Raw genomic sequence first — 26,154 nt, 5'->3', positions numbered from 1 at the left:
AATTCGAAGCGAGGACGGCGTCAGCATCTGAGGAATTAATTACTTAATGAAAGATATGGAAGGAGATTAGAAAGAAATAGTGTAGTAGGAAAATAAGTGGAGAAAAGAGGCTGAATAACTTGGTTTACGTGGAAAACCAATAAAACTCCAAGACAAGGAGTTTGCACCGTCTATGTAGGCCACCGGCGCCCACTTGAATAGTGGAGGGTGTCCCGCCATAGGCTCCCTCTCGCGTGGGTCTTAGAAGCCAGGGCAAGTAAGTAGACATGGCGAGCCTCCACGCTCCAGATGGGAATTCAGCCAGAAAAGGGAGAAAAGAACGACATCGGCGAGCCAAGCATCTGTGCCAGACCCCCAACTTTATTTTCAAAAGCAGCTTATATATTATATACCCCAAGTTGTACATAAAGAAATAATGGAATATGCAGAGTTATGCAGGGGCAGCAGTCCTGACCCTCATTGAGACCAGGCTTTCTTTCTGCATACCTTCCCGTATACAAAAGGTCTTAGGTGGTTTTACATCATCTTCTGGCCAGGGGGCCTGTTAACATTTTTATGGCTCTTTTCCTAGATAAATGTCTATCAACCAGAAAACTCATTTTCCCTTGAAGTGTTTTTTCTTAATCTGCATCACCCTCAAAGTACTAAATAAAGTTACATTCCTGTAGAACAAAGGTGCAGTGGGTTATAACAAAGAAAGTACTTAACTCAAAGATCTAATGTTGCTAATATCAGGGCTACTACCTGTTTTTTCTACATGCCAACTATATCTACAAATAAAAGATATGAAAACTTGGCAGCAAGTATTGGCTCAACAAATGAAACCCTTAATCAGTCCTATTCTAATGATTTTGACTCCTTGGAAGCCCCTACATTCCTAGGATGTTTTAAGCTTCCTGTGCGTCTCGCAGTCAGGAGGCCGCAAACAATCACATGCACAGCTGTAAGAGTCCGGCAGGCAGGCTAGAAAGCCATCAGAGGGGTTTTTGGATTGAAACGCTCTTTTTATGCCCAGGAGACTTACTATATAAAATCTCTAAATTAACTTTTTCCTGAAAAAGTTGGTGGGGGGACAGCCCCCTGTTAATGTCAGAGGAGTTGGTGAGCGGCATAATATAGTAAAGCAGGCAGACTCTGGTTTTCGGGGTAGATGCTCTGAGCAGATCCAGTGAGGCTCCCTTAAGGCCCGACTCGCCTTTGCCTGTCGGGCCCCTTAACCTCATGACCTTTGCCACAGGCAGGACTTCTCGTGCTGGCTCCTGGCAAGTTGAGGACTTCCCCCACGGTCCAGAGGCTGAGACCCCGTGCTCCTAGCGCAGGGGCCTGGCTTCCATCCCTGCTCAGGAAGCTGGATCTCACATGCCACAGTGGGGACCCAGCACAGCCAATAAATAAATACTGAGGGGGAATAGGTGTTAAGTGGGGACTTCAGGAGGGGGGTAAACAAGGTTTCATGAAGCTGGAAAAAAAAAGAAGGAAAAAAGTGAATAAGGGAATATTACATATTCAGAACATTGTCAAAAATACAGAGTGGAAAGTACGTTAAGGAGATGAAAATTTTTTTTTTTTAATTGTCATGAAGAATAATAGGTGGAAGAAAATAATAGGATATATTATATATACTATATCCTATTATCCAAGAAATAATAGGATACTTTGAAAGAGTGTAAATGAGACTGACCTAAGCTAGAATCTGATGAAATTTAAAATTTTAAGATTAAGGAAAAGTCTGTAAATTTTGAACTATTCCTAGAAGTGTCAGAGCCCATTTATTGTACAAGGTAAAAGAATAATGTAGCCTATAAATTCTTCAGAGTATGAAGAATTCAAAAGACAGCACAGGCCAACATAATGTTTAGGGGAAATTATGATCTAAGATTCTCTGCTTTGCTAGATTGTTGTTCATGTATCCTTGGAGACCTAGAAGACCATATCCTATATGTAATATTTTTAAAAACAAAATCCCTGGGCTTCTTCAGTGGTCCAGTGGTCCCCAGTCGTGCTTTCAGTGCAGGGGGCACAGGCTTGACCCCTGGTTGGGGAAGTTCTGTGTGCCATGGAGTGCTGAAAAATTTTTTCCCAAGATAATTTTCAGCTGATCTGGAGCTGAACCAAAATAATAACTCAAGATTGATGAAAGTGTGATTTGAAATTCCCAGTGAAGTGCCAGGCATCTGTGCCTATAAACTAAAGAGCTAAGCTTAAATACTTGTTAACATGTAAAATTTAATGCAAATTTCAAAACTTAGTTCTTAAAAAATAATATGCAAATATAAGAAATACATAAATCTAAAGTTCCAGATTATATTAAAATGTGGAGAATAAAGAAGTTATGGTAATTTCTCATCTAACTGTGTAAAGAGAGGATTGCTTAAAGTTTACATATTAAGTAGAAGAAAATAGAGGCAAATCCTTACATTTTGGTGTAAATTTCAATAGGAATGCTGCTTCTCAGAAGAAAACAGGTAAGAACAATATAGTGCGTGTCTTATGTATGTTGGCCCAAGTTTAACAAAGGCTGTCATTTGTTCTTACTTTTTGTCTAGGGTTAAAATTTCCTTTCTTTCAAAGAATGCTGGTAAAGATAATGTTTTTTTATATATTTCTTAGCAAGAAAAAAATTTAATCCTATGTCAGTTTTCAGTTTTATTTTGACTTTTACCAGTTTGTGAAATCTGGAAATTTTGAGATGCACTAAATAGGCCATTATTCCCAGCCAAGGTATTCAAATAATGTTCACTGTCTCATAAAGAGGAAGTTTTCATTGATTAGTACTGCCTGAAATCAAGTAGAATGTTAATATTGTGATTTCCAAAAGAATGTAAATTAGTAAGTATGATTTAATTGAAAGATGTTTAAAGGTGTACCATAAATCCAGTTGACTAGAAGAGGAAAAGAATGGAAAATATTAGAAATTAAATTCTGAAAATAAAGGTTTTCAAATCATAAACATACTACTCTTTGAAAAGGTAAATGGAAATAGCTAGTGAATTTTGTTAAAGTTAATTATACTTATAGTACTGGTTTTACAGCTGTTTTTTTATGTTGTACTGAAAAGTTAAGACTGCTCTTAAATGAAAGAAACCACTTGGGCAGCAGCAGTTCACTGCACACAGTGACTGAGACACCATTCAACTGAGACACAATTGAATAGCAAAGCTCTGTAATCTGATCTGAGCACCTAGAGACACATCTGTTTCAGCACATTTCCACTTAGAGTTATTCATCTCTGATTTAGGGCTCTAGGAAATTACACTTTTGTTTTATGTTGTATTTGCCATTGATTTGAGCCTAAGTGGAAAATACACTCTTGGTCCTGTTTGTTACGTTTTGGCTGCATAGATGGCACAATACGTGTAAAATTTGCAACGTAGCCTATTGCAGTAAAAGTGTAAGAAATTGCCTACATCCTTCATTTCTAATTAGAGATCTGGCTAAGACAGAGTCCTAGGTATTAAGTGTGAACTCCTTGTCACTTGTTTAATTTGTTATAATTAACAACAAATACATTTCCCTGTTTTATTTTCAGTGGACAGGAGTTATGAAGAATTGCAGTGGCTACTTAACATGATTCAGAATGACCCTGTACCCTATGTAAGGTTAGTTTTTTTGTGCTATAATATTTTGTTTTTATAAATCATGAAGTAATTTCAGAAAATTAGACATGGAGTTAAGTCTTAGTTTTTGAAAATATAGGAGTACCTTATCTTGGTACTCATGTCGTTTTTTATTTGGTTTGCCTTTGGAAAGATACTTTAAAAGATATATTAAGTTAATTCCCTGAATTTTACACATGATTTCTATTGTAATTTAAAGAAAAGCTTATGTAACCCTTTTTAATATATATGGGGAATCCCTTATGTATCAAAAAAATCATAAAACCTCCTTATCAATTGATACACTCTATTAAAAGTGAATGAGAGCAGTGTTTCGGTGTATCCCATTCATTCCTTTACTTGCTCAAATAAAATCCTAATTTTTAATAAATGGATTTAAGATTAGAAAAATGTAATACAACATTGTTAAAAATTTAGAAAATAAGAGAAATTAAAATTCCAGTCCTGACTTAGTAACTATTTTCATTTTTGTATTCTCTTCATTTTGTTCATTTCTGCTGCTTTCTTTTGTAAAGTAGGATATTTATAGTGTATTTGAGCAGGATTAAAACTTTTTACTATTTCTATCTTCCTTTCTTTATACCTAATAGACTCAAATTTCTGTTCTTTTGTTGTAATAATTCAGTTTCATAAAATGAAATTTGAAAGCTGGAAAATAATTTAGATTTTAGCCATTCCAACTAGCAACAGGAACATAGACCCAGAAGCATCGTCCTGCTCAAGGTTGCACATCGCCTGGCAGGTATTTTCTTCTGAAAAGGCACACAGGTACACTCTGCCTTTTGACCTCACTGAAATACACCTGGATGTGAGGCATGCGTAGGCGGGTCCAGCTCCCTAACGGAGAAGTCTTTGAGTAGCAGTGGTCTTTTCAGGTTAGCTGTAGTAGGTTCCTGGTTAAGTCACCTGTGTATTTCAATCTTTTAAGCAATGCTTATTAAAAAATATTCTTTGTACAGTTTTGCTGTTTTTATTTCATGGTTCTTGATTTGTGATCTGAATTGTATTTTAAATAATTTGTCCTTGGATTGATATATATATGAAGGATCAGGTTGATGTGGACAAAAATCTCATAATCACCCATCCTGAAGTGCATGCTTACATGAAAGAGAGTCGGCAGGAAGCCAGCCTCGTCTGTTCTCTGGTAGCGCTCATGCATTTTAAAGTTTATAAGATGCTGCCTATAGCAAGTAGGGACAGAAATTATAAACGTAGCTTATCATGTGTTCATTTATGTTTTCAAGTCACATCAGGAACTAACATTAAGACACTTCTGAGATCTCAGAACTGCGTTTTGAAGACCATTTTATATAATATTTGAAGTTGTATTTCTAAATTAGATACTATACAGTCAGATTGCTTTTGAAATGTTGTGGAGCTTTTAATATTCGAGTTTCAAGAACACTTATTTATACTTTGAACTGAAAATCTATTTAAAGATATATTCATGATTATATTTGACATGTTTACTTCATAATCAATATGGTTTATTTATATCACCAATAGGGAACCTCTTAGGCTTTACTTCATATCATCTAGCTCATAGTTACACTTTAAAAAGTTCAGCACATCTTTAAAAAGCTTTAATAGCAGTGAATGATTACAGGATAGGGGTGTTACCACATTAGCGGCATTGTACATGTGTTATTTGGTGTCTTGGGACATCAGTCACTGTATTTTTTGTGGGTTTTCCCCCCTCTGGTTTTTATACTTTGAATAGAAACTTCGTCCTTTGCCCTGTCATCGTTACCTTCTCTTTCCTCCCTCCCTTCCTGTCTGTCTCTGTTGAGGTATAATTGACAGTTTCAGGCGCATAGCATATTGATTCTCTATTTGTGTATTTTGAAAAATGATCACCATCATAAGTTTGGTTCACATCTATTACCATACATAATTACAGGTATTTTTTCTTATAGTAACTTTCAAGATCTGTTCTCTTAGCATCTTCCAAATATGCAACACAGTTGTTACTAACTGTAGTCACTATACTATAGATTATCCCCCCGTGACTTATTTTATGAGTGGGGATTTGTACCCTTTGACCCCCTTCACTCGTGTCACCCCCCCCACCTCTGACAACCTCCAATCTGTTCTATTATTTACACTCACAGAGTAACCATCATATAGAACCGCTGTGTTCTGCTGTAAATGGGATAGGATTCTTAGTCTTAAAGATAGGCAAACATTTCTATTTCTGCTATTTCTGTCTGTCGTAACATCAGTGACATTCATCTCTCCTGCCTCAAATACAGCATTTTATTTTTATGGCTTTTGGTTGATTTTTAAACTAATAGTAAAATGGCCTTTAATAAGAACTGATTCTTTTAAAAAATACAGATTTTTTAAATTTCTCTCTTTTAACATTAAAAATTTTATGTTATTATATACATCAGGGTTACTGATTTAGATAGATCACTAGAGTTAGATAAAGCTCTGCAGAATTTGGGGGCTGAAACCTTAAAATTTGGAGGAAAAGAAACTAATTACTTGTAATTACACCTTTATTCTTTAGAGCTAAGTTGAACATCATTTCTATAAGGATACCTTCTTGATTCCCTGCTCTAGGTTAGGTTCATCAAGTAATAATTGTCCATAAAATCCTACAGTTGTTCCTTTACCCAAGTATATACATACTACCCATGTATATAAATGTTAATTTTATAGTTTAATTTTTTTTTAACCTGCTGTCTCCCCCATGGGAACATAAATTTTAAAAAGACAGAGACTGTGTCATCTGTTGCCACTGTATGGATAGCATTTAGTATGATGCTTTGTATATGGCTAATTAAATATGTGTTAAGCAAGTGGTTGTTATGTATATTGTATGTATTATTTTTCCCCTTCTAATCATATATATGTTTAACTTAATTCATATGTTAAAGAAAAGTGATTTTATCTCTGTAGTGACAACTGTATCTAGAAAAAACCTTCAAGCTGTTGAATTACTTTTAAATATTTGCGAAAGTTGTTAGTCTAAGAAGAGAGGTGATAAAATAAGATGGAGAAACTTGAGATAGTTTTCAAATGTTTTTATTTCACGGTTAAAAAAAGTTAATTTTTCTTTATCTTTCAGACATAAAATTCTAAATATGTTGACTAAAAACCCACCCTTTACTAAGAGCATGGAGTCTCCCTTATGCAATGAAGCTTTGGTAGATCAACTTTGGAAACTTATGAATTCTGGTAAGAGAGCAGTGGCTTTTAAAAAAGCTTTTTATTATTGGAGTTTTTTCATTTTATTTATTTTTTAAGGAGACTACTTACCGTACTTACCTTCACAGTGGTGGCTGCGATAACATTTGCTAGCCACACACTTGCCCCACAGGGTAGTTGAGGAAACGAAAATACTAATTTAGTGAAAGTGTCTCAAATGTTTAAAGAGCTGTAAACATGAACTTGCACAGTATTACTGTTATTTTTATTTCAGAAGGTTACAGAGGGTTGAAAAATAAGTCTTCTTTCTCTTTTCGCTAGTCCTCCTAGTGGCCTCTCCGAGAGGTAACCAGTTCCTTGCGCACCCTTTTCAGGGCGGTATATAGTGTTAGCTTTCTGCACGGTGGAGACCCTGGCATCTCATCGTCACGGTTTTAATTTACATTATCTGAGTATAGTCAGGAGGCGGTCAGTGCTCCTAGGCATGAGCTCTGAAACCAGTTTGCTGAGGATTAAACCTCAGCTGAATGACTTGCTCTCAGTGTGACTTGTCTAAGCCCATGAATTTCTCATTTTAAAATAGAGGTACTTGTGCAGACTGAAAATTAAATGAGTTATTATTTATAAAACGCAATAACTAGTTCATATTAAGCTCTCGAGAAGGTTGTTACGCTAACATGCTAATGATACTGTGTTGGGTACTTCTGATATCTGTGAGTTCTCTGTAGTTTCTGTTTTGTAAATTGTTCATATTTTTTGACGTTTTTGTTTAATTGAATCACTAATCTTTTCCTGTAGGATTGTAACTATAATATATATGTAAAGAAAATGTGCCTTATGTCTCCATATGTTGAAATTGTAATATTGATTTTGATTTAAAATTCAATCTAAAGCTAGACTGAAAGTGTTTGGCTTAGGGAGAAGTTGCTACAGATAGATGGTGAGGGAGCAGCGGGCATTCATTCTAATAAATACGCCACTTTACCTTCTCTCTGAAGTATTGGAAGATAGCTTACTTGCCTATCTCATTAGTGACACTTCACTGAATCCCACCTAAATAACAAGTTCTGATTCTTTTTCAAAAATTATTTAATTTACTAACATTGAAATATTAAGTGGCTGTATGACTTGTGTCCCTGAGTTTCATAATCATAGTACAATACCCCCAAGTAAAGGCACCATAGTAGATATTTCATTGAAATATAATAAAATTGAAAATAAAATGGCCCTTGTCCTCAAAATCTTTACAGAATAGCACATAACCCAGTTTATATCATTATTGCCAAATTATTCTTCTCATGTTTTCCCTCGTGCCTAGAAGAATGATTGCTGGAGTTTACATGATGTTCTGCATTTTGCTATTTGTGGTTACCTAAAAGGATGTTATGATTACTGTCATTCAGATCCAAGAAATGAGCACACAATTCATGAACTTGTAAAGGATCATTCAGCAGTTAAAATGTGACATGACAACCCACTCCAGTACTCTTGCCTGGAAAATCCCATGGACGGAGAGCCTGGTAGGCTGCAGTCCATGGGGTCGCAAAAAGTCGGACGTGACTGAGCAACTTCACTTTTCACTTTCATGCACTGGAGAAGGAAATGGCAACCCACATCAATGTTCTTGCCTGGAGAATCCCAGGGACAGGGGAGCCTGGTGGGCTGCCGTCTATGGGGTCCACAGAGTTGGACACAACTGAAGCGACTTAGCAGCAGCAGCAGCATGTGACATGAACTGTACTGTGTTGAGTATATTCTTACCAAGAATGCAGGATTTCGTGATTGTGAGGGAGTGCAACTTGACAGACAGTCATAATGAAGTACGAAGAAGTCGCATATCACTTCTTAGGGAAGGGTTCATGGGCAAAATAAGTGTGTGTTTCAGATTAATGGGACAATCTCTATTAAAACGTTTGAACTCCGTTGGAAGATTGTGGTTATACAAATTCAAGCTCTGATTGATGTTTAGTATTTATTACTGCTAGTGTTCAGAATAAAGTACAGTTACTGCTTTGGTTTGGAATTCTCTGTGCTAGTAATCTAAACAGAACAGATCAGTGAAGCCATCGGCATAAACAGTTTTTTACTCTTGTTCTTCAGATGTATAAATAAATGGGAACAGAACAATATGAACAGTGGGAATGGCTCAAATAATTGAGAAGGTTTTTTGTTTTTTTCTTTTTAATGTTTTTGGAGAACATTGGGCATTAGACAGGGAAGACTGATTAGAGGATTGCCTGAGAGAGTTCTTGGTTTTTATTCAGTTGCAGCATTCTGAAGACTGTTATTTAATCTGCCAGCTACCCCTCCCAACTCAATCACTTAAATGGCAAGGAATACTCATGTACCTCCCCACCCCCCCACCCGCCTTGATTCTTGATTCTTCCCTCAGGTAGCAGCGCTGCCCTTGTATTCTCATTCGAAGTCATGCTTTGGGGCCCTCCCTGCCTGCCTGAGCCAGAGAGGCAGTGCTCAGGGCAGGTGGTCTCTGCTCAAATCAGAAAGTATCTGAAGACAAATCCCTCAGATCACAAATCTGATCTTAGAAAAGAGCATTCCTTCATTTTCTGAGGTGATTGCTTTTAAAGCTGATCAAGACACCATTTTCAGGACATTTTTCTTTTCCTTGGTTGTGCTTATGAAATCTTGGTTCCCTGACAAGGGATTGAGCCCATGATCCTGCAGTGGAAGCTTAGAGTCCTAACCCCTGGACCACCAGGGAAGCCCGAGGACATTTTGCAGTAAACTCATTCCGCACTGATGACAGAAACTTACAGATGTGTACAGGCAGGCTCCACGAGCACGACGCCGTGTGGCCAGCTCTGTCCTGACCTTCCCGTCCATCTTTTCTGACTCTGCCACTCCCTGCCACTGTAAAGTGACAACCATTCTAAGATTTTACTCCATGGTTTTGAAATACAATGTTCTCTTTTTTTTTTTTTCCTGTTTTACAATTTTAACAGAAGCACTGCTTATTTTTCAGCTCCATCCTATCAGCCTTAAGTTGTAATATTTATCACTCAGGTGTTTAAGGAGGGAGAATCAGTCAAGGTCCTCCTGTAAGACTAGAGTAGTGCTGCTTCCTCCATGCAGATTGAAGGCCTGCCGAAACCTTTACCAGCCCAGACCCAAAAGCCCACACAGAAACACAAAGGAACAGCGCACCTGCTCTAGGGGCTGGGGACGCTCAGCAGCCTTCACGCCCCATGCCATCTCATGGTCCTTAGCTGACCCTCAGGAAACAGGGCGCCCCCGCTCACCAGAAGATACATTTCCCAACTGCTTTTTAAAACTGAGATAATGCTTCTTTAAAAAAAAACTTTTTAAGAGTTCATACTCAGTTGCATGACTGGTTTCGACGTCATCTACAGTATATAAAGATTCCATAATCATTATTTGCAGTCGACATAATTGGGCAAGACTCACCTTCAAGGTTTAGTCTTAGTCCAGTTGTAAATGCACCCTAAGCCATTCTGGTTTCTTTACTGATAGAGTGTCTGAGATGGCCGTCTTTTCCTGCTCTGCCCCTGAGTGGTAGACATGGAGGGCTTGTTGTTTCGGCAGCCTTCATTCTGTTCTTCAGAGGGCTGAGTCCCTCCAGCCTCTGTGATGAAGGGCCAGGAATCCGATCCTTGTCCTCTGTGGAACCTTTCCATGTGTGAAAAACATTGAGGAGGAGAGTAACGAGGGCCCCCAAGACATGGGGCCATTTCAGTCCATTAAAGTGTCCAGGTATGGATATTCCAGAGAAGGAGATGGATTTCTAGTGTAAATCCTTACCTTCACTCTGTACTGTTCCCGTTTCTGGTTTCTCTCATGCTTCTCAGAACTCTTGCTTCTTTCTCTGCTTCCAGCAGTATTGTGTATCTGTTGTTACCTTACCACACAGTAGCAAAATTGAAGTTGTCTCCAGGAAGACTGACAGTTGTTTCCTGATGTGCAAAGTGCCTAATACAGAGTAGTATATATAGTAGATAAAATTGTAACTCCTCTGACAACTGAAAGTACACACCCATGTGAGTTTTCCTTGCACGTAGTTAATTTGACAGTTACTTACCTGTTACTGTTGCTGTTTAGTTGCTAAATCATGTCCGACTCTTCTGCCATCTCACAGACTGTAGCCGGCCAGGCTCCTCTTTCCATGGGATTTTCTGGGCAAGAATACTGTAGTGGGTTGCCATTTCCTTCTCCAGGGAATCTTCCTGACCCAGGGTCTGTTAGAGTATATCTCATCAAAATCATTACTTGATTGCAATTTATTTATTTATTCTAATATTTGCTGTTGAAAACCACAAAACTTAATAATATTAACTGTCCTGAATTTACTGTAGCAATGTCTTTCCTTTTTGTTCCTCTTTTTTAAAACATTGTGGTAGTCTTCTGAAACCCTAGTTCTTGGCCAAAGTTATTTATATGGTTTCTTTTTCTTGTCTAGAAGAATATTTCTTCTCACCCGTTTTAAATTCTCTAGGCCATTTTGAATTCTGGCTAGAAACCATAGTCATTATCTAACCCTAGGTGATAATCTCATCTTGGCAGTTCTGTGTGGTGGCAGTGTCTGCCTGGAGTGTCCCACTGGGGGACTGAAAGGCAAGTGGGAAGAGTTCTGGTGTTGCCATGCTCTGGTCTGCCATTGCTGTGGGGTGAGGTATACTCTGAGACCACAACCCTGGTTTCGGAGGTGAAGACAGGGATACTCATCCGAGAAGCTGAGAGGTCTCTCAGCCTCCTCGGGCTGAGTTTCTGCAGATGCAGTTTCCCTCTGGCCAGTACATGTCCCCGTCTCCGTGACCAGCCTGTGGCCATCCCTTGAAGAGCACAAATATGTAGGTATTGAACAAACACTTCTTCTACAATAAATCTAAGGTTAGAATTGTGTTGTTTCAGGGTTTCTTACCATATTTAAAATCTGAAAGTAGTAAATTTGACCATGAGAATTTGTTTCCAGTGTAGGATTCAGTAGGGATCATGAAGGTTCTTGGTGTGCCATCTTCCTAACATGCTGTTAAAGAAGAAAATTGGACAAGGTGAGCAGAGAATGAATGAGTGTGGACCAGTCCTGACTCTTTGTGACCCGTGGACTGTAGCTCACCAGGCTCCTCTGCCCATGGAATTCTCCAGGCCAGAATACTAGAGTGGGCTGCCATTCCCTTCTCCAGGAGATCTTCCCAACCCAGGGATCGAACCCAGGTCTCCTGAATTGCAGGCAGATTCTTTATCATCTGAGCCACCAGGAAAGCCCAGTATAAGTCTAATACTCCAAAAATAGTATTTTTTTTTTCTGGCTTTAAATCTTCCTTTTAATTCCTCCTCCTTGGTTAACTGCTCCACATTCATCCACTCCCTGTTCACCTTCTCTGACTTTCTTCTTTAATAGTATGGTCGGAAGATGGCACACCATGAACGCTGCTCCTGGAAACAAATTCTAATGCTCAAATTTATTACTTTCAGATTTTAAATATGGTAGTTGTCTAATTTTTATTTCATAGGAGAATGAAAGAATTAGATTTTTTCAGTTGTAAAATTCAGTATTTCCTTAGAACATTTATGGTTTTTGTGACAGTGTGTAGGTACCTGATGTTAAGGTAGGAAGCATCTTTACAGTAGAGGGCTTGCCACTGGGGCCTTCGTCAGTAGGCGACTCCTTTTAGGCATCAGAATCCTCTCTTCCCTTCCGTTTGTACAGGTTCTGGACATCTGAACATGTATGGATAGACGTGCACACTGACCTTTGTCATTGCTGTTGATTACTTCCTAGGCACTTCACACGACTGGAGGCTGCGGTGTGGGGCTGTGGACTTGTACTTCACGCTTTTTGGCCTCAGTAGACCTTCCTGCTTACCCTTGCCAGAACTTGGCTTGGTCCTTAATTTGAAAGAGAAAAAAGCTGTCTTGAATCCAACCATCATTCCAGAGGCCATAGCAGGCAACCAAGAAGCTGCAGTGAACCCAAGCAGCCACGCACAGCTAGCTGGATTCCAGAACCCTGTAAGAAGCACACGCAATGTGGAAAAAGTAGCAATAGTTTTATTATTTAGAGCTCCAAAGAAGAGAATTGTTTCTTTAGAGCTAGAGGATTTTGGAGCCACTCACAGCTTCTCGCACCATTTTAAGAAGTGCTGGCTGACCCTGTCTTAGCACTTGACAGCTTCTGGAGCGCTGCTGACGGCTGCGTAACGGCAGCACGCAGAGGCTGTGACGCCAGGCCACTCCCTGCTCTTGTGATGACAGTGACTTTCTGTGCTTGAGCATAAAGTGTCTCCTTTGAGTAGTAGAGAATTGAACATTTAACCAATTACGTATTAACCGAACTTGTCTGTACACTGTCGTGGCAGGCTGTTTTGAACACAGGACCTTGACTTTTATCTGTTTTTTTTGCTACTTTGCATTAATAGCCTCATTCTAAACATTTGAGAACTGCCTGACAACTGCTTGTTGAATCGTTAGTAAATAAGTGGATAATGATGAATAGTCCAGTGAACATGTAAGCTGCTCACTGGGGGACGAGAAATGCGTTGTGTTTTTTAGTTTATGTATATATATATATATATCTATGTGTTTGCTTTTACAAAAACTTTTATTTCCAACTATGCATTATGAAATTATGAGACTTTATTGTAGAAAGACCTTCATACTGTAATTTACAGAAAGTTTTCCGGGAGCCTCTTGCTCATTGGTGACAGAATATCCCCCGTGCTTCAGGCTTCATTTTTCACCAATATTTAGACTAGATTACTTGCCTGGCAATACCCTACTGGTGTTTTGACACTTTAAAACTTAAATTTCTCTTTATGCTAGTTAGTAATAGTCATTTAAAAGAAATTATTCACCTAGATTTTCTGAAATATAATCATACTTATTTTTGTAAATTTAAAATGTATCCTAGATTCGGGTTATGAAAAAGTAAGACAGATCTTTTCATAGGAAAAAAAAAAGTCTCATTAAAGAGCTCTTTTGTATCTGACTATTTATAAGCCAGTGGAAATGAATATATTTATAATTCTTGTCCATATATGTTGATTTATCCACTTTCATACTTGGAGTCTTTAGGATAAGAGGAGAAAATGACACCAAAAGATATATGCTCTGGGGAAAGTTTTAAAAGTTCCCTTTCATACCTCCCTTCTCCTCCCAGAAAGACCAGCAGACAGGGGAGGGTGAGATTCGTTTCTAGCCCGTCGCTGACAACTTTCAGGCACTGGGCAGGTTCTAATCTGCATGGTTGCTGTAGGTCTTAGTTTTCAGCTATGACATGAGCTACTTGTCTTCAGGAATCTAATTTTGGTCTTGAATATTGCCACAGGAAGATGATCACCTTGCCAAGGAAGCCTCATGTACTATGTCAGCTCATCAGCAGGGAGTGAAGAGGAAGGCTGACACGCCACTGGGGTCCCCACTAGAGCCTGGCCAAATACTGGAGAAGAATGAGGATAGCAGTAAAGTCAGACTCAGAATCAGAGTAAGACGTACAGGCTACACCTGTATGAGCAGCGTAGGGCGCTCACCTTCTTTACCCCCTTGTGACTACTCGCAGTGGCTTTCCCTTCGCAGGAACAGGTGGGACAGCCTAAGTCGTAAAAGAACTCACATGTCCATCTAAGACGCTCCAGCCGACAGTCAGACTTCTGTTGCCACGCGCGTCTTCTCTGTCTGGGGGAGGAGCTCTGTGTGCACAGCCTACACAGCTCACTGCTTCCCGCCACAGCGCAGGGCAGGCCTCAGCCGCTGTGCACTTCCAGTCATCCCAGTCAGCTTCTTTGGAGGCTGGGCCGCATCATCTTCTCTTTCTCTTAATGCTTTTCGGGAAGGAGACTACTTTTCCTTTTAAATGTTTTGGGGCTGTATCCTGCGGCTTTTCTGCTGCTTCTCCTGAGAGCAGAAATCCGGACATAAAGTGATACAGTGGCTTCTTTCCTCTTTTGTTTTATTTGTGTTACAGTTTTCAAGTTCTCAAGAGGAAGAAGAGATTGATATGGATACTGTTCATGATAGCCAGGCATTCATTTCCCATCATTTAAACATGCTTGAAAGGCCGTCAACTCCAGGTAAGGTGGTATACTGCATTCACTGGGGTGGTGGAGAGAGTTCGCTCGATACCACTGTTTGAGGGGGTGTTGCTTTATTGTCAAGAGAATAACTATAAAGTTTAGAGGTAGCCAGTATAAAATACTAGACTGTATCAGATAACACATATCAGCAAAGGAATAAATTTTTTTTAAGTATTTCTTTTGATTTTCTACTTTGTTTTGTTTCTTTTTAAATATTTGGCTTACTTCTAGATCTGTTTTTTGAAAAAATCCATTCATCAGATTCCCTCCAGTAGCTTTAATTTCTGTTTTTGGTTTCTTTGTTTTTTGAAGTTTAGACTTAACCTCAAAATAAAATGAGATCTGTTTTTAAAAAAATAATGTAACTGTAATTATATATAAAACTTCTTGACTACAACTAATGCAGCCCGTAACACGACTCCTTTATTTTCTTGACTGCTTGTTCCAGGTAATATGTCATATTACAGATTTTTGCATACATCTCTCAAACATCATCATCTTTTCTATTGAAAGTATTACCTTAGACAGTATCAAGTTCATACACTTTAATTTACCTTATTATTTCCCTGTGGGCAGGCATTTGTTTCAGATTTTATTTTTATGCAAGTAATTCTCTCTGAGTGTCTTCCTACAGAAGCTTCTTTTTTGTCAAATTATGCTCAGGATAAATCCCTTAAATATATTTTTGGTAAAAAGGTTAATTTTAGCTTCCTTGTAAGGTGCTTATCTTCAGAGGATTTTCATGCTCTTGGTGTTACCACCAGAACGCTTTCTGAAGAGACTATGCCTAGTTCATGTCATCAGCATTTTCAGGTTTTCAGAAATGAAGCTTTGGTGTAACTTGCTTGTGGTTGTGAAATACAGTAAGTAATAAAGGAGGTCTTGGTGACCCGCCACCCACCGTGAACCTGTGTGGCATTCTTCATTCTCTGGCCACTCTCTGTGCTTCTTTCCTGGTGCTGTTCACCTGTCTGTGCACTGCGAGTAAGTGAATGGTGTCTCAGCTGTTTTTCCTTCAACATTCTGTTGCTTTTCTGTACAGTGTACCACACAGATATATGATCTATATGTTTACTTTGCCTTTAGTTTTTGAATTATATGAAAACTGTGTGATTCTCAATATGACTTGGCTTTTTTTCACTCAACGTTATGCTGCTGAAACTCACCCATATTGATACATAAAGATGTAATTCATCAATGTTTATCATCATGCTTTGTACTTAATATAGTTTTATTGTCATTGTGGTAACTTGATAATTAACTATAATTACCATTTTAAATGATTATTAATTATGATTATCATTATAATTCAGGTTTATGATATATTTCTTTAATTATGAATATGACTGTTTTTCTTTATGTGTTAGGAATAGGTACTATTCTTATTTCTTTTTACTGGAAAATCCTATTTATACTTCATGCTGGATGTGGTTATCTTTTGTGATCTTTGTGTTTGAATGGTTTTTTTAAAACATGTTATATTTGTGCAACTCTCCCTTACTTGCTGTGGTATGCTTTTTGTTTGTTTTTTTGTTTAGTTTTGTTTGTAAGACCTAAATTACTTTTTACTATCTAGTAACCTGGGATGAACCAGTAGAATTTGAAAACTGGCACCAAAGAGAATATGAACCTAATTATATTTGAAAACTGAAAGATCATGAATTCTTTGGCTTTCATAATCATAATCAAATCATTAACAATTATTTTCCTATTCTGTCCATTTTATGGATAAGTAAATTTAAGCAGAGATATATTAAATAATTTGCCCTCGATGACATACCCAAGTAGTAGCCAACTCAGTGCTAGATCCAAATCCTAGACTTTTCTGTTTGACAAATGAAAATGAGACACAGACACAGAACTGTCTTACCTGGACTGTATCTCTAATTTTTGGATGATTTGGCATGAGAACCTGGGTATCCTGGTACAACAGTGCTCTTCATGTTTTACCATTATAACGTTTCATGTTTCAGATATCTTTATAATCCTTAAATTATTTTGATCTGTTAGTTAAATATTGTAATGAAATTTATTACTAAATTTTGGGGAGAACAGGCATGCTTAACTCTATGCAAAGTCCCACATAAATAATAAAAAACGTGACATGACATGGTTCTGCTCCAGAATATAGACTCCAGTTTATATGTTGAGCAGTTCAGTCAGGTGAACTGTCTTTCTTGAATGTTTATTTTTCTCAAACGTAAGTATATTAGAACCATGACAAAGGATTAAATCAAATGGGATCTTCAGTAGTTTTAAAAAATAATAGTCTTTTTATTATTAGAGTTTTAGTGTTGAACTGATACTGGTTTTAAGGTAGACTGTTTTCTTCTTTTGGGAAGTAAAGAAATAAATCCCCAGTTTTCCTCTTTTTGCATCTTAGGGCTCTCCAAGTATCGGCCAGCTAACTCGCGATCTGCTCTGATACCCCAGCACTCAGCAGGCTGTGATGGCACGCCCACCACGAAGCCCCAGTGGAATATGGAGCTCCCACGGAAGGGAACAGGTAACGTACTATTTACTATTGTTGTTATTTTGCTCAAGAACAAATCTGTAAACTTCCTAAAGTTTCTTTATCAAACTACAGATCTGAGGACTTTCATTACTGTACTGTCTAACAGACTTCTTTCTTCAAATACAAGCTGCATGTATATTTTTTTGAATTATTTTTGATTCACAGTGTTCTCTTAGCTTCCGAGACGTGCAGCACAGGGATTCTGTTCACCGTCTCTACGTCCTTTTACAGACTCTATGGCTTATTACCAAGTGTTGGGTGTTGGTCACTGCGCTGTATGCAGGTCCTTGCTGGCTCGCTCTCTTCTGCATCACAGTGGGTCTGTTCACCCCACGCTCCTCCTCTCTGCCTTCCCCCGTTTCCCCTGTGGTCACTACAGATGGGGTTTCTACATCTATGGGTCTGTTTCTGTTCTGTAAATAAGTTCATTGGTGTGTATACATAGATATATATCACGTATGAATCATATCACGCATTGGTCTTTCTCTGGCCTTCTTCACTCAGTGTGATAATCTCTGGGGCCATCCGTGTTGCTGCAGATGGCAAGATTTTGTTCTTTTTTATGGCTGAGTAGTAGTCCATTGTAGTCCATGTCTCCATCCATTCGTTTGTCACTGGGTATTTAGGTTGCTTCCGTGTCTTAGTCGTTGTAAATAGTGTTGCTGATGAACACTGGAGTGCATGGATCTTTTGGAATTCCGCTTTTCTCCAGATACATGCCCAGGAGCGGGATTGCTAAATCAGATGGTAACTCTAGTCAGTTTTCTAAGGAACCTCCGTACTGTTCTCCTTAGGAGTTCTACTGATTAATATTCTCATCAGTACTGTGGGAGGATTCTTTCTCCACCCCCTCTCTAGCGTTTAATGTATGTAGACTTTGGATGACGGTCATTCCAGCTGGAGTGGGTGGTCCCGCATTTTCGTTTTCTCTCTGTGTCTCTAGAATTAGTGACCCTGAACATTTTCCACGTGCCTGTTGCCATCTCTGTGTCGTTTTTGCACAGGCGTCTGTTTAGATTTTATGCCCAGTTTTTTAACTGAACTGTTTGTTTTTTTGACACTGATCTATGTGAGCTGTTTGTATATTTGGGAAATTAATCCCTTATCAGTCACATAGTTTGCAAATATTTTCTCCCATTCTGTAGGTTGTCTTTTCATTTGCTGTGCAAAAGCTTTTAAGTCCCATTTGTTTATTTTTGCTTTTATTTCCATTACTCTAGGAAAGGATACAAAAAGATACTGCTGTGATTTATGTCATAGAGTGTTCTGTCTAGGATCATCCTATCATTTTCATTTTCTTGAAGAGATCTCTAGTCTTTCCCACTCTGTTCTTTTCCTCTATTTCTTTGCATTGATCGCTGAAGAAGGCTTTCTTATCTCTTCTTGCTATTCTTTGGAACTCTGCATTCAGATGCTTATATCTTTCCTTTTCTCCTTGGCTTTTCACTTCTCTTCTTTTCACAGCTATTTGTAAGGCTTCCCCAGACAGCCATTTTGCATTTTTGCATTTCTTGTCCATGGGGATGGTCTTGATCCCTGTCTCCTGTACAATGTCACGAACCTCATTCCATAGTTCATCAGGCACTCTATCTATCAGATCTAGGCCCTTAAATCTATTTCTCACTTCCACTGTATAATCCTAAGGGATTTGATTTAGGTCATACCTGAATGGTCTGGCGGTTTTCCCTACTTTCTTCAATTTGAGTCTGAATTTGGTAATAAGGAGTTCATGATCTGAGCCACAGTCAGCTGCTGGTCTTGTTTTTGTTGACTGTATAGAGCTTCTCCATCTTTGGCTGCAGAGAACATAATCAATCTGATTTCAGTGTTGACCATCTGGTGATGTCCATGTGTAGAGTCTTCTCATGTGTTATTGGAAGAGGGTGTTTGCTATGACCAGTGTGTTCTCTTGGCAAAACTCTATTAGCCTTTGCCCTACTTTTCTGCGTTCCAAGGCCAAATTTGCCTGTTACTCCAGGTGTTTCTTGACTTCCTACTTTTGCATTCCAGTCCCCTGTAATGAAAAGGACATCTTTTTTGGGTGTTAGTTCTAAAAGGTCGTGTAGGTCTTCATAGAACCGTTCAACTTCAGCTTCTTCAGCGTTACTGGTTGGGGCATAGACTTGGACTACTGTGATATTGGATGGTTTGCCTTGGAAACGAACAGAGATCATTCTGTCATTTTTGAGATTGCATCCAAGTACTGCATTTCGGACTCTTTTGTTGACCATGATGGCTACTCCATTTCTTCTGAGGGATTCCTGCACGCAGTAGTAGATATAATGGTCATTTGAGTAATTCACCCATTCCAGTCCACTTTAGTTTGCTGATTCCTAGAAGGTCAATGTTCACTCTTGCCATCTCTTGTTTGACCACTTCCAATTTGCCTTGATTCATGGACCTGACATTCCAGGTTCCTATGCAACATTGCTCTTTACAGCATCGGATCTTGCTTCTATCACCAGTCACATCCACAGCTGGGTATTGTTTTTGCTTTGGCTCCATCCCTTCATTCTTTCTGGAGTTATTTCTCCACTGATCTCCAGTAGCATATTGGGCACCTACTGACCTGGGGAGTTCCTCTTTCAGTATCCTATCATTTTGCCCTTTCATACTGTTCATGGGGTTCTCAAGGCAAGAATATTGAAGTGGCTTGCCATTCCCTTCTCCAGTGGACCACATTCTGTCAGACCTCTCCACCATGACCCGCCTGTCTTGGGTTGCCCTGTGGGCATGGTTTAGTTTCATTGAGTTAGACAAGGCTGTGGCCCTAGTGTGATTAGATTGACTAGTTTTCTGTGAGTATGGTTTCAGTGTGTCTGCCCTCTAATGCCCTCTTGCAACACCTACCATCTTACTTGGGTTTCTCTTACTTTGGGCGTGGGGTATCTCTCACGGCTGCTCAAGCAAAGCACAGCCGCTGCTCCTGACCTTGGATGAGGGGTGTCTCCTCACCGCCGCCCCTCCTGACCTTCAACGTGGGATGGTATCTGGTCTTATATTTAGATCCTTAATCCATTTTGAGTTTGCTGTTGTATTTGGTATTAGAGAATGGTTTAATTTCATTCTTTTATAGGGAGCCCAGTTTTCTCAGCACCACTTATTGAAAAGACTATCTTTTTTTCTCCATTGTATATTCTGGCCTCCTTTTTCATAAGTTAATTCGTTGTAGGCGCAAGGGTTCATTTCTGGACGTTTATCCTGTTCCATTGATTTATATTTCTGTCTTTGTGCCAGCACCGTACTATTTCGTTTACTGTCACTTTGGAGTGTAGTTTTAAGTCACAGAGCCTGCTTTCTCCAGCTTCATATTTCTTCCTTAAAATTACTTTGACTTAAAGACTTTAAAATTACACTTTCTGCTATTTCAAAAATAATATGTTCCTATTGTATACAACTTTGAAATTGTAGAAGAGAGGGGTAAAAATTGTCCCCTATTATGCCATTTCCGGAGAAGGCAATGGCACCCCACTCCAGTACTCTTGCCTGGCAAATCCCATGGACGGAGGAGCCTGGTGGGCTGCCGTCCATGGGGTCGCAAAGAGTCGGACACGACTGAGCGACTTGACTTTCACGTTTCACTTTCATGCATTGGAGAAGGAAATGGCAACACAATCCAGTGTTCTCGCCTGGAGAATCCCAGGGGCGGCGGAGCCTGGTGGGCTGCCGTCTTTGGGGTCACACAGAGTTGGACATGACTGAAGTGACTTAGCAGCAGCAGTAGCAGCATGCCATTTCAGCTCAGTTCAGTTCAGTCACTCAGTCGTGTCCAACTCTTTGCAGCCCTATGGACTGCAGCACGCCAGGCCTCCCTGTCCATCACCAACTCCCAAGAGTCCACCCAAACTCATGTCCATCGAATCAGTGATGCCATCCAACTGTCTCGTCCTCTGTCATCCCCTTCTCCTCCTGCCTTCAATCTTTCCCAGAATCAGGGTCATTTCAAGTGAGCCAGCTCTTTGCATCAGGTAGCCAAAGTATTGTCAGCTTCAACATCAGTCCTTCCAGTGAACACCCAGGACTAATCTCCTTTAGGATAGACTGGTTGGACCTCCTTGCAGTCCAAAGGACTCTCAAGAGTCTTCTCCAACCTTCTCCCATGGTTCAAAAGCATCAATTCTTCTGTGCTCAGCTTTCTTTAGAGTCTAACTCACATCCATACATGACCACTGGAAGAACCATAGCCTTGACTAGACAGACCTTTGTTGGCAAAATAATGTCTCTGCTTTTTAATATGCTGTCTAGGTTAGTCAAGGCTTCCCTGACGGCTCAGAGGTTAAAGCGTCTGCCTCCAATACAGGAGACCTGGGTTCAGTCCTGGGGTTGGGAAGATCCCCTGGAGAAGGAAATGGCAACCCACTCCAGTATTCTTGTCTGGAGAATCCCATGGATGGAGGAGCCTGGTGGGCTATAGTCCATAGGGTCGCAAAGAGTCAGACACGACTGAGCAACTTCACTCACTAGGTTGGTCATAACTTTCCTTCCAAGGAGTAAGCATCTTTTAATTTCATGGATGCAGTCACCATCTGCAGTGATTTTGGAGCCCCCAAAAATAAAGTCAACCACTGTTTCCCCATCTATTTCCCATGAAGTAAGTGATGGGACCAGATGCCATGATCTTAGTTTTCTAAATGTTGACCATTAAGCCAACTTTTTCACTCTCCTCTTTCACTTTCATCAAGAGGTTCTTTAGTTCTTCTTCACTTTTACCATAAGGGTGGTATCATCTGCATATCTAAGGTTATTGATATTTCTCTCGGCAATCTTGATTCCAGCTTGTGTTTCTTTCAGTCCAGCGTTTCTCATGATGTACTCTGCATATAAGTTAAATAAGCAGGGTGACAATATACAGCCTTGACGTACTCCTTTTCCTATTTGGGACCAGTCTGTTGTTCCATGTCCAGTTCTAACTGTTGCTTCCTGACCTGCATACACATTTCTCAAGAGGCAGGTCAGGTGCTCTGGTATTCCCATCTCTTTCAGAATTTTCCACAGTTTCTTGTGATCCACACAGTCAAAGGCTTTGGCATAGCCAATAAAGCAGAAATAGATGCTTTTCTGCAACTCTCTTGCTTTTTCCACGATCCAACGGATGTTGGCAATTTGATCTCTGGTTCCTCTGCCTTTTCTAAATCCAGCTTGAACATCTGGAAGCTCACAGTTCACGTATTGCTGAAGCCTGGCTTGGAGCATTTTGAGCATTATTTTACTAGCGTGTGAGATGAGTGCAATTGTGTGATAGTTTGATCATTCTTTATCATTGCCTTTCTTTAGGATTGGAATGAAAACTGACCTTTTCCAATCCTGTGGCCACTGCTGAGTTTTCCAAATTTGCTGGCATATTGAGTGCAGCACTTTCACAGCAACATCTTTTAGGATTTGAAACAGCTCAGCTGGAATTCCATCACCTCCACTAGTTTTGTCCATTGTGATGCTTCCTAAGGCCCACTTGACTTCACATTCCAGATGTCTGGCTCTAAGTGAGTGATCACACCATCGTGATTATCTGGGTTATGAAGATCTTTTTTGTACAGTTCTTCTGTGTATTCTTGCCACCTCTTCTTAATATCTTCTGCTTCTGTTAGTCCATACCATTTCTGTCCTTTATCGAGCCCATCTTTGCATGAAATGTTCCCTTGGTATCTCTAAGTTTCTTGAAAAGATCTCTAGTCTTTCCCATTCTGTTGTTGTCCTCTATTTCTTTGCATTGATCACTGAGGAAGTCTTTCTTATCTCTCCTTGCTATTCTTTGGAACTCTGCATTCAAATGGATATATCTTTCCTTTTCTCTTTTGTTTTTCGCTTCCCTTCTTTTCACAGCTATTTGTAAGGCTTCCTTAGACAGCCATTTTGCTTTTTTGCATTTCTTTTCCATGGGGGTGGTCTTGATACCTCTCTCGTGTACAATGTCACGAATCTCTGTTCATAGTTCATCAGGCACTCTGTCTGTCAGATCCAGTCCCTTAAATCTATTTCTCACTTCCACTGTATAATCATTAGGGATTTGATTTAGGTCATACCTGAATGATCTAGTGGTTTTCTTCACTTTCTTCAATTTAAGTCTGAATTTGTCAATAAGGAGTTCCTGATCTGAGCCACAGTCAGCTCCCGGTCTTGTTTTTGCTGACTGTATAGAGCTTCTCCATCTTTGGTTGCAAAGAATAAAATCAGTCTGATTTCGGTGTTGACCAACTGGTGACGTCCACATGTAGAGCCTTCTGTTGTGCTCTTGGAAGAGGGTGTTTGCTGTGACCAGTGCATTCTCTTAGCTTAATGCTATGAGCCTTTGCCCTGCTTCATTCTGTACTCCAAGGCCAAATTTGCCTGTTACTCCAGGTGTTTCTTGACTTCGTACTTTTGCATTCCAGTCCCCTATAATGAAAAGGACATCTATTTTGAGTGTTAGTTCTAAAAGGTCTTGTAGGTCTTCATAGAACCATCCAACTTCAGCTTCTTCAGCGTTACATGTCAGGGCATAGTCTTGGATCACTGTGATATTGAATGGTTTGCCTTAGAAATGCACAGAGGTCATTCTGTCATTTTTGAGATTGCATCCAAGTACTGCATTTTGGAAAATTACTGGAGAAGGAAATGGCAACCCACTGCAGTACTTCTTGCCTTGAAAATTCCATGGACGGAGGAGCTTGGTGCAGGCTACTATCCATGGGGTCACTAAGAGTCGGGCACGAGTGAGCGACTTCACTTCACTTCTCTGCATTTTGGACTCTTTCATTGACTATGTGGGCTACTCCATTTCTTCTTAGGGATTCTTGCCCACCGTAGTAGATATAATGGTCACCTGAGTTAAATCCACCGATTGCAGTCCATTTTAGTTTGCTGATTCCTAGAATGTCGACGTTCACTCTTGCCATCTCCTGTTTGACCACTTCCAATTTGCCTTGATTCATGGACCTGACATTCCAGGTTCCTGTGCACTATTGCTCTTCACAGCATCGGACCTTGCTTCTATCACCAGTCACATCCACAACTGGGTATTGTTTTTGCTTTGGCTCCATCCCTTCATTCTTTCTGGAGTTATTTCTCCACTGACCTCCAGTAGCATATTGGGCACCTCCTGACGTGAGGAGTTCATCTTTCAGGGTCCTATCTTTTTGCCTTTTCATACTGTTCATGGGCTTCTCAGGCAGGAATACTGAAGTGGCTTGCCATTCCCTTCTCTGTGGACCACATTCTGTCAGACCTCTCCATGACCGGCCCGTCTTGGGTGGCCCCACAGGGCATGGCTCATAGGTTCATTGAGTTAGACAAGGCTGTGGTCTGTGTGATCAGATTGGCTAGTTGTCTGTGACTGTGGTTTCTGTCTGTCTGCCCTCTGATGCCATCTCTCAGCGCCTGCTGTCTTACTAGGGTGTCTCTGACCTTGGACGTGGGGCGTCTCCTCTTGGCCGCTTGTCGCTCCAGTGCTGCGTTAGGCTGTTTAAAGGTATCTATGATGTAACATTTCACTCCTTCCTTGCAGTGCTTTTTCTGAGAATATTCTAGTTTGAAAAATGTTAGCTTCCCTAGAAACTATCAACTCTATACCTTTATAATTTTATAAAATAGTCAACTTATTTCTCCTCTCACCCTCCCCATGACAGTTTTTACAGTTGATCATTCATGATCAGTCATGAAGACTTGATGCTATATATACCTAGAAGACTAACATATTTTGTCTTTTAAATTATTTCATACTTATTGGACTTAGGTTTACAAAAGAATTCCATTCAGATGTGATTGTTACCTAACTTGACTCTTTTACATTGTCTTCTGTTTACTCTGTTCTTGTTCTTACAAAATGAAGATTGTTGTCCAAATAGAGTAAACAAGTGATGCTGATGAAGAGAGACTCAGCCTTCAGATTTTGGAGGGACAGCAAGTAAAAACAAGATACATAAGCAAAATCATTTTTAAAAAATAGTTTTTCCAAAAGTCATTAGTCCGGCTTCCCAATGCCAACCGATGGATCTTGCTTACATAAACCATGTTTTTAATTATATAAACAGAAGAGGAACTGTTTATTGCCTTGAGGAGCTCAGGGGCCAGCTGGGAGGAGTAGGAAACTGAACAGAAGCAGCCCCGCAGAGCGCCGTGGGGTCTCAGGCCCTGGCTGCTGGCGGCTGCGTCTCTGTGTGTGTGTGTGTGTGTGCATGCGTGCGTGCGTGCGTGCGCACTCTCTGAGGCCTCAGACTGCTCGTTGCCCGTGTCTGTGTGTGTGTGTGTGTGTGTGTGTGTGTGTGCGTGCGTGCTCTCTGAGGCCTCAGCTGCTGGTTGCCCATGTCTCTGTGTGTGTGCGTGTGTGTGTGCTCTCTGAGGCCTCAGCTGTTGGTTGCCGTGTCTGTGTGTGTGTGTGTGCTCTCCGAGGCCTCAGGCTGCTCGTTGCCCGTGTCTGTGTATCTGTGTGTGTGTGTGTGCTTTCTGAGGCTTCAGGCTGCTGGCGGCCATGTCTCTGTGTGTGTGAGTGTGTGAGTGTGTGCTCTCTGAGGCCTCAGGCTGCTGGCGGCCATGTCTCGTGTTTGTGTGTGTGTGTGTGTGTTCTCTCTGAGGCCTCAGGCTGCTGGCGGCCGTGTCTCTGTGTGTGTATGTGAGTGTGTGTGAGTGTGTGTGTGAGTGTGTGTGTGTGCTCTCTGAGGCCTCAGCTGCTGGTGCTGTGTCTCTGTGTGTGTGTGAGTGTGTGTGTGCTCTCTGAGGCCTCAGGCTGCTGGCGGCTGTGTGTCTGTGTGTGTGTGTGTGTGTGTGTGCTCTCTGAGGCCTCAGGCTGCTGGCGGCCATGTCTCTGTGTGTGTATGTGAGTGTGTGAGTGTGTGTGTGAGTGTGTGCA

At 40.2% G+C, this 26,154-nt stretch overlaps 1 protein-coding gene across 5 annotated transcripts in view; it reads left to right on the top strand.

The window, feature by feature from the left end:
- The window catches only part of TAF2 (TATA-box binding protein associated factor 2), a 90,770-nt gene that overhangs the window by 53,336 nt on the left and 11,280 nt on the right, over window positions 1–26,154 (top strand). For 3 of the 5 annotated variants that reach the window (XM_040261785.1, XM_040261784.1, XM_040261787.1), the window contains exons 21-26: window positions 3,530–3,599; window positions 6,691–6,800; window positions 12,529–12,758; window positions 14,074–14,229; window positions 14,710–14,815; window positions 17,202–17,324. In XM_040261785.1, coding sequence (XP_040117719.1) covers window positions 3,530–3,599; window positions 6,691–6,800; window positions 12,529–12,758; window positions 14,074–14,229; window positions 14,710–14,815; window positions 17,202–17,324 — 795 coding nt within the window. The remainder of the gene's footprint in view (window positions 1–3,529; window positions 3,600–6,690; window positions 6,801–12,528; window positions 12,759–14,073; window positions 14,230–14,709; window positions 14,816–17,201; window positions 17,325–26,154) is intronic. The other 2 variants (XM_040261786.1, XM_040261788.1) reach the window with 1 other exon arrangement.

Source organism: Oryx dammah, unplaced genomic scaffold (assembly GCF_014754425.2).
Source record: "Oryx dammah isolate SB20612 unplaced genomic scaffold, SCBI_Odam_1.1 HiC_scaffold_19, whole genome shotgun sequence".
Taxonomy (NCBI): domain Eukaryota; kingdom Metazoa; phylum Chordata; class Mammalia; order Artiodactyla; family Bovidae; genus Oryx; species Oryx dammah.
The sequence above is the reverse complement of the archived record's forward strand: the minus strand, read 5'-3'. Positions and strand labels throughout refer to the sequence as shown.